The following is an 8,816-nucleotide window of genomic DNA, read 5'->3' as shown; positions in this document are numbered from 1 at the left end:
TCCCCCCTATGGATTGTGGGCAGAGAGAAGGGAAGAAGGGGCAGGTATGTTTTCCCTATCCCACCCTCACTTCTCTTTCTTCCCTTTCCTATCTGTCCCTCAGGCAGCTTGATTTTTTGTGTGTGCGCGCGTGCTTGTTCAGTGAAACAAGTGTTTTAGAATGCAAATAAAACGTGGCTGAATTAGTACTAACATCTGCTTGCTCTTTTGAGTGCCTTTATAAACACTTCTGGCCACATACAGAATTTTCTGTACAGCCCACTGTAAGACTTTCCTTGCTGCCCTTTGAAAGAAATTTTGTTTTAAAGCACATGGTATCGAGCCCTCGTGAAGAGATAAAATTCTGATCATACAGACAAGGCACCATTCTGCAGGGGCCAAAATCACTGCACTCTGTGACTTATTTATCCTTCTCTTCCTTCTCCCACCCACCGACCTTCTTTCCCTCAGTCTAGTTACTCTGCTGCCACGAGGGCCAGATGGAACAGCCAAATGTGGCCCCTGGAGCAGCTTGGCGGGGCTTCTGTTTTTTAAATCTCTAATTGCAATGGATTTTGTGCATGTTGTGGAAGGAGAAGTCTCTGAAAACACCCCCTTCAGAAGGACAATCATGAGCTCTTTGCTTGTTCCCATCCCACTGAAGATCTAAGTTGTTGCCATCTCAGAGGGGCTAGATTGATGTGGCCATTGCCGTTCTACACTCATAAATGTTTGAGGCTAGGAAGTGATCCAAAGCTACTTTGCTGAAGTGAAGCAGACTCTACAGAATGCCTGAGACCACCTGAAAAAACAGATGCAGTGGTACCTCTGGTTACGTACTTAATTCGTTCCGGAGGTCTGTTCTTAACCTGAAGCACCACTTTAGTTAATGGGGCCTCCCGCTGCCGCTGCGCCACCACCGCACAATTTCTGTTCTCATCCTGAAGCAAAGTTCTTAACCCGATGTACTATTTCTGGGTTAGCGGAGTCTGTAACCTGAAGCATGTAACCTGAAGCATATGTAACCCGAGGTACCACTGTACATGCTGCCCAGAGCACCCCAAAGGAAAAGTAGGAAGTGAAAACATTAACGAAGGCCAGGCCAGCTCTCCAACCCCCAAATTGCCTACACAGGGGCTATCATCAAGCTCCATGTTCTTTGATGACACGGTACAGTGGTACCTCGGGTTACAGACACCGCTAACCCAGAAATAGTACCTCAGGTTAAGAACTTTGCTTCAGGATGAGAACACAAATCGTGCTCCGGCAGCACAGCAGCAGCGGGAGGCCCCATTAGCTAAAGTGGTACCTCAGGTTAAGAACAGTTTCAGGTTAAGAACAGACCTCCAGAACAATTTAAGTTCTTAACCCGAGGTACCACTGTACATGCAGAGAATCATAAAAAAGAATGCAACTCACGGGGTGCGGGAAACAGCAGCTACAACAATGGATTTTGGGCCAGATCCGTGTTCCACCATGAAGTTGGCAGAATAGCCTTGGTCATTCTTTGGGTTGTTTACTGGAAGACTAAATTGGCGTAATATCCTCATGCGTGCTCCTTTAGCAAACAGGAGGCAAATGAAGATGATAAAATGTGCTCAGATAGAATGTGGGGCAGAGGGAACTCCAGAATGGCAACAACCTGGCTGCAAATTCAGCACTAATATGCCAGGGATGTTGTGGGTTATAGCTGCAGCCATGAATCTGGCACAGGAGCATAAATAATAAACATGGGGCTGCCCCCCTGGAAGGAGGGAAATTCTCCCTGGAGGACTAAGCCTAACTTAGCAGCACACTGTGGCTATATTGAGCTTAACACTGCTGCATGAATGACTGTGCTTTATTTTTATCCTTAAACGCGAATGCCTTGAGGGCCAGCTCACACACCCAAGTGCTGTGTACACAAAATCTCCACTAAATAAATGGGTACAAGCCTCCATTGAGTTGTTTGAAACTTTCTCTTTACTTAAGTGTCCTTAGTCTACGGCAGGGGTGTCCAAAGAGGGCCAGATCTGATGAAGTGAACATGCATGAGGGCCGACCAAAGTTGTTAAGTTGTTGAACTTTTTTTAGGATTGAAGTTAGGATTGAGGTTTTTTTGGGAATTTTACCTCACAACATATACTGCCACGGGGGCCGGTTTAAACCGACCAGCGGACCAGATTAGGTCCCTGAAATGGACTTTGGACATGCCTTGTCTATGGTAATTAAAGCTGAATGTAAAACAGAAGAGGTGACTATAAAGGAACAAAGGGTTTACTCCGCAGTAGCCTGCCATACAGTTTTGGGGGACAGAGAAAATTGCCTTGTACAGTTTTACCTCTGGATGCGAACGGGATCCGTTGCGGAGCCCCGTTCGCATCCTAAAGCGAACGCAACCCGTGTCTGTGCGTGCACGGGTTGCAATTCACCGCTTCCGTGCGTGCGCATGAAGTCATTTTGAGCGTCTGCGCATGCGCGAGCAGCAAAACCCGGAAGTAACGCGTTCCGTTGCTTCTGGGTCGCCACGGAGTGCAACCCGAAAAGGCTTAACCTGAAGCAACTTCAGCCGGAGGTATGACTGCATGTTTAGGTTAGCTTCCAGGGGCTTCGTTATGAAACTAGTGAAGAGTGTACTGAAGTGTTTTGTCTGTTCCTCCTTGGTTCAAGACGGGGATGCAAGAAGTCACCATATTCCCTCCGGCACAGAGGACCGTTCTGCGTGTTCGCTGCACAGCATCCTGCTTTCCTTGATTAAGGCCCAACATCCTGCGACGATCCACTGCAGCACACAAGTGTTTTCATATATTTTTATTTAAATTTCAATTAAATTAAATCCTCAATTAGAAAAAAAAACCACCCAATTTTTAAAAATTGCAAACTCAAGAGTTGCACAAAGTGCAAGGAGACAGGACAGAGAAGAGTAGTTTGAGGTGGATCGAGAAGATCTGTTGCAGGCTTTGCCCTAAAGAGGACATCTGATGTCCATCTTTGGGTGCAAACCTGTACCAGATGTAGAAAGGAGTTCACCCCCCACAACATATACACACACCAAACACCTGATCTATAGAGAAAAAAGCACCCAGAGCTTGAAAGCAGGCAATTAATAATGGCAACTTGAAAGTCAATGATCAACAAGGGTCAACCCAGGAGAGGTGAGATAAGTTCAGAGGTCACAGTGGAAAGGTCAAAACCAAAGTTCAAGGGTTCCCAGGTAAGAGACTGCAGTTGGAAGTTCATAGGGCACAGTGCAGAGGTTCAAAAGACCATCACTCCAAAGGTTCAAGACAGAAGGGTTAATTCATGTTCAAAAGGTCACAGTTGAGAGGTCAAAAGGCCACAATGGAAAAGAAACACAACCAAAGTTCAAAGACCACCAGAGAAAGGAGTTAAGGTTCTTCACAGAAGGGTCACATCTAAAGATCAAAGGTCACCATGGAAAAGAGAACGCTCAAGGGTCCCTGAGGAAAGGTGAGGGGATTTCAACGGTTGCGATGGAGAGGTCACTTGAAGAGGATCCCTGGCGAGGAGTCGCGAGTCAAAGCAGTCATGGCGGACGGAGCAAAGGTCTGTGGTTCCAAGCCTAAATCCCGATTTGATACTTGGATTCTTGTGGCCAAAGCCCAGGAGGTGGAAGTCAGGTCTATGCAACGACGCAATTCTTGTCCCGGACCACACGCAGCCTTCGGCGCTGCCGCTTACGTATCGAGTCAGTGGGTGGCGTGGACTCTGTGGGGCTAGCCCCGCCTCGTAAATGGGGGGGCAGGGGTATCGGCTCCCCCAGAAAATACCCTTCCTCCTCTGAGGAAGAATCGGAGGAATCGGAAGAGCTGAAGTCCCATCCCCTGGGTGGGTAACGCCGGTGCCAGGCAGGAAAAGCCCCCTCAGAAGCGGAGTAGGAGAGGCTCGCTCCTCTGCCCTCCGCTGCGCCTTTCCTTGGCGGCCGCCAGCCCTGGCTCCCCAGGTTGAGAGAGTTGTCCGAGGTGGAGCGTGGGTGTCCCCGGCTAACGCTTCCGTTCTGAAGCAGCTGGGCGTCGACAGAGATCTGCTCAAGACCAGGAGTACTGGGCTCCCCCGAGACCAGGGGCTCCCGGAAGCTAACTCGGGGTGCCCCTCCCCGGGCAAAGCTCGCCATCCCCAGCTCAGACCCCTCGCTGGGTCGTAGCTGGGCAGATGCTTGGAGTTTGGAAGCTGAGCTGCTGCTCCAGTCTGGGATCTTGGAAGGGTGTATGCCCAGTTCCGGCATAGAATGGCGCAAGGGGGATGTGCGTTGGAAGCACGGTCGCTTCTCAGTCCCTGGGGGAGGGGAGAAACAAGACTGTTAGAGAAAGAGGCCCAGACTCCTAAGCAGAATAATAATAATAATAATAATAATAATAATAATAATAATAATAATAATTGTTATGTACTGAGTTGAATAGGATTCAGAATGCAGCAGTCTGATTGGTCCTAGAACAATAAGATTCAGAATATAGCAGTCTGATTGGTCCTAGAACAATAGGACCCAGAATGCAGCAGTCTGATTGGTCCACAGGAGCCACCCAATCCAACTCCAGGTGGAAGTGAATCCGCAACCTGATTGGCCTACAGGAGAATCCCAGAATTAGCCAATCACGTGGGGCCCATTGTGTAAATAATGTATATAAAGAAGACATTCTGGGGGAACGTCCATTCCTCCTCACCACTATGAGCTGAATAAAGAGCATGAAATCCACTCTCGACTCCGAGTATATTTCAATAATAATAATAATAATAATAATAATAATAATAATAATAATAATATATTTATATCCTGCCCTCCCCAGCTGAAGCCGGGCTCAGAGCGGCTAACGGTAAAAATCACACATTTGACATAAAATCATAATCATTTAATTGAAATACATTCTAAAATCAATCATTCTAAAATCAATTCAGAGTCAAGTTAATGGCAACCATTGGACTAGAGTTCTATGAGGATTACAAAAGTAGGGGGGTCAGACTGTGCCTTGGCCAAAGGCCTGGTGGAACAGCTCTGTCTTGCAGGCCCTGCGGAAAGATGTCAAGTCCCGCAGGGCCCTAGTCTCTTGTGACAGAGCACTCCACCAGATTGGGGCCACAGCCGAAAAAGCCCTGGCTCTGGTTGAGGCCAGCCTAACCTCCCTGTGGCCCAGGACCTCCAAGATGTTTTTATTTGAAGACCGTAAGGACCTCCGTGGGACATACCAGGAGAGGCGGTCCCGTAGGTACGAGGGTCCTAGGCCATATAGGGCTTTAAAGGTTAAAACCAGCACCTTAAACCTGACCCTGTACTCCACCGGGAGCCAGTGCAACTGGTACAGTGGTGCCCCGCAAGACGAATGCCTCGCAAGATGGAAAACTCGCTAGACGTAAGAGTTTTCCGTTTTGGAAGTGCTTCGCAAAACGAATTTCCTATGGGCTTGCTTCGCAAGACGACAATGTCTTGCGAGTTCCTGCCGGTTTTTTCCCCTCCCCCCCTTTTTCTAAGCCGCTAAGCCGCCCATCTGCTGATCTGATCAGCAGATAAGACGCTAAAAGCCGCTAAAAGCCGCTAATAGCGCTAATCCGCTAATCCGTCAATGGGCTTGCTTCGCAAGACGAAAAAACCGCTAGACGAAGAGAATCATAGCACCAGGTGAATGTGATCCCACAGCGAGGACCCCGTAAGGAGTCTCACCGCAGCATTCTGCATCTGCTGGAGTTTCTGGGGCAGCCTCAAGGGAAGGCCTTCCCAAATAACATCCAGAAGTTTGTGGTGGTGATAGGATGCCACATTCCCTCCCAAAAAATCCACCAACACACTTGGTTCTGCCTCACCCGTTCCTGGCTCCTGCTCCATGGCTGGTGGTGGGCAAGTGGAAGTACCCCGAGATGTACATTTGACTGGCTCCTCGCAACTCTGGCTGCAGCCCGAGCCATTGCTGTCTGGATCCGAGAGCTCCTCTGTTTCCGTCGGCACCTCTTCCCCTGCTCCAGATAAGCCACTCCAGCTCCTTCGGATCCTTGGGGCCGAACTAGCGGGTGCCGGCTGCCCTCCAAAGGAAATGGAGCGGGCGACGTGGGAGGAGGAGGGCGAGCGCTGGGCCTGAACGCGCCGCTGCTGCCAGCTGGCTCGCCGGGAGTCTTGGGAGCGGGCACTCTGGAAAGCCGAGTCGCAGGAGTCCGAGCCGTTGGGGTCCTCGCCCAGGCTGCAGGCCCGAGAGCAGAAGATCTGGCCCTGCTTGGGCAGGAAGGGCTTCCCCAGCAGGGGCTGGTGGCAGCGGGAACAGCTGAAGCAAGCATCCGTGGCATGCCAGTGCTGGCCCTCGTAGGTCATCTGGCCCTGGTCAATGCCTGCCGGGAAAGGAAAAGGCCAGACCAGGGGACAGGTCAGTGCTTCATTACTACACAAGCACACAATGAAGATCTGGGGACAGTGTGGCTACAAATCAATGATTTAAAAAAATAAAAACAAAATCGTATTTTTTTTATTTACATCAGTTTTTTTAATAAAAAAATCAGATTTTTTAAAATTTAAATTGGAATTTTAAAATAAAATGCTTTTGGAGGGGAAATCTTTCTAAAGAAAGTTTTCAGATTATAGTCCAAAGGCTATTCATCAGGAAATAAGGATTTGTTTTAAGTTTTTCATGTGTGCTAAAACTCAGTTCAAGTTTTTTTTAAAAAACCCACAAACATTTAACCACATCGGTCAACAAATATGGATACATATGCTATAATGTTATTGTTTTAGTTCAATAAATTGTTATTAAGGAAATGATTATTCTTCTCCTTCCAATAAAGTACAGCAGAAAGGTTGTCCAAATATAAACAGTTAACTTATTAAACCTCACAATAATTTCATAATTATCTGTCTATATATTTCTAATAGTATATCCAAATCAGTAATTTTGGATGTAACTGTAAAAACTACTCTGAAAATTTATTATTCCAAAAATCAAACCTTCATCTGCTTGTAAATATTAAGATTATACCAGAAAGAATGAATCTTCCTGTAAATTTTTTTTTTTTTAAATCAAGTCTTACTGACTAGTGATTTAAATTGTGATTTAAAAGGTGATTTAAATTGATTTGATTTAAATCAAATCCGCCCTATCTGGGGATCATGTCATGGGCTGGGAGCAAAGGTGGGTTTCGGGGGAGTACGACGGGTTTTTGCCTGCACTGGGCACCGAGAGGCAGCCACAACAATGACAAACATCACAAGGCGAGAGGCGCCAAATTTTGGCATCTCACAGGGCGATGCTGAAATTCTAAACCCCAAAGTCTGCCACTGCTGGGAGTTTTTCCCATTGCAGCTTTCTGTGGCTGCACCATAGCTGGAACTGAGTTTTTCCAATGCTAAAGAAACACTCTGCAAACACAGGGTTCAAGTTTACTGAGCCCTGGCGTGGAAACCATGTTCTGGAGACAAACCTTGTCTTCCTTCCCCATAAAGCATAAAGGTAAAGGGACCCCTGACCATTAGGTCCAGTTGTGGCCGACTCTGGGGTTGTGGCGTGCATCTCGCTTTATTGGCTGAGGGAGCCAGTGTACAGCTTGCGGGTCATGAGGCCAGCATGACTAAGCCGCTTCTGGCGAACCAGAGCAGCGCAGGGAAACGCCATTTACCTTCCCGCCGGAGTGGTAGCTATTTATCTACTTGCACTTTGACGTGCTTTCGAACTGCTAGGTTAGCAGGAGCAGGGACCGAGCAACGGGAGCTCACCCCGTTACGGGGATTCGGACCCCCGACCTTCTGATCGGCACGCCCTAGGCTCTGTGGTTTAACCCACAGCGCCACCCGCATCCCACGTGAAGCATAGCCTGATCCAATTATCTGAGAATTCATAAATAGGAACCCGCAAATGGCCCCCCAGGAGAATTGCCAGGAGAACCCTCTTCCCAAACTCCCCCCTTGCCCAGTGCCCACCTCATCTATTGCCCCATTTCTTACAAAAAGTCCACCTGGAAACCTTAGTTCTGGAAGCCAAATAAACTGTGCAGAAAGCACCCGCCTATTCAAAACAGCTCTGGGCGTCCATACCAATGTGCTCGCCACAGGCGTCACAGTACTCTGCGTAGAGGCTCTCATAGCAGCGGCAGCAGTAGGGGCGGCTCTGGCGCATGATGTACCGCTGCCCGCCCAGCGCCTCCTCGCACTCGAAGCAGCAGAAATGGCGCATGTGCCAGTGGCGGCCTTCAGCCTCTGTGCATTCGTCTGCAAAGATAATCTGTTGGGCAGGGCAAGAAAGGGAGCCACAAGTCAGAGGGGAGGAGCGTAAACAGAAGGCAGACGCCTGCAGCCCTTTGTGGGGAATCCCACTCACAGTCAACACAACAACTTTGAGCAACTCAGACATGTGAGCCAAGGGGCAAAGAGGAAAATGTGGAGGAGGGGAGCCCAACACCATTATGCCAACCAGAAAATCCCTTCTGGAACTCAAGGCAAACAGTTGCCACCTATTCATGAAGTAACGTCCCAGGAGAGCTATACCAAGTGCCCTTTCTGAACACGTAGAAATCTGCTCTGCCAGGGAGGTTTGGGAACCTGAAATACACACCTCTTTCCCTTTGGTTCCTCGCTGGAAGTGATTTACAATAATAAAAACGACAGGTGTTTTTTTTAAAAATCAGCATTACTAAAACCAAGAAAGAAACAGTCATAGAAATAAAAACAGACTCCAAATTCCAATGACATGATTATGACCCATCAAGGAAACAAGGGCAAAAATGACTTGAGTCTTTAAGGCTTTCCCAAAACGCAAGGTTGCAGAAATGGGATGGCAGGTGTAGATACTAGCTGAGTTAAGCCAAAAGGGTTTCCCTTACTTTAAGAGTAAGAAGAGTCCTGCTGGATCAGGCCAAAGGCCCAACCTAGC

The 8,816-nt window shown here is 48.1% G+C and overlaps 1 protein-coding gene and 1 long non-coding RNA gene across 3 annotated transcripts in view; both read right to left on the bottom strand.

Annotated features, from left to right (window-relative positions):
• The window catches only part of LOC309522359, a 205,901-nt gene that overhangs the window by 149,006 nt on the left and 48,079 nt on the right, over positions 1-8,816 (bottom strand). The gene's annotated exons all lie outside the window — the stretch shown is intronic.
• The window catches only part of PRICKLE3 (prickle planar cell polarity protein 3), a 39,419-nt gene continuing 33,357 nt past the window's right edge, over positions 2,755-8,816 (bottom strand). For both annotated transcript variants that reach the window (XM_082205429.1, XM_082205430.1), the window contains exons 7-9: positions 7,982-8,168; positions 5,773-6,288; positions 2,755-4,254 (exon numbers count right to left, since the gene is read on the bottom strand). In XM_082205429.1, the coding sequence (XP_082061555.1) occupies positions 3,602-4,254; positions 5,773-6,288; positions 7,982-8,168 (1,356 nt within the window). In that variant the 3' untranslated portion in view covers positions 2,755-3,601. The remainder of the gene's footprint in view (positions 4,255-5,772; positions 6,289-7,981; positions 8,169-8,816) is intronic.

The sequence above is a fragment of the Podarcis vaucheri genome, assembly GCF_965113315.1.
Source record: "Podarcis vaucheri genome assembly, chromosome: 17".
Classification (NCBI taxonomy): domain Eukaryota; kingdom Metazoa; phylum Chordata; class Lepidosauria; order Squamata; family Lacertidae; genus Podarcis; species Podarcis vaucheri.
Note: the sequence above shows the minus strand (reverse complement) of the source record. Positions and strands in the feature narration are given on the sequence as shown.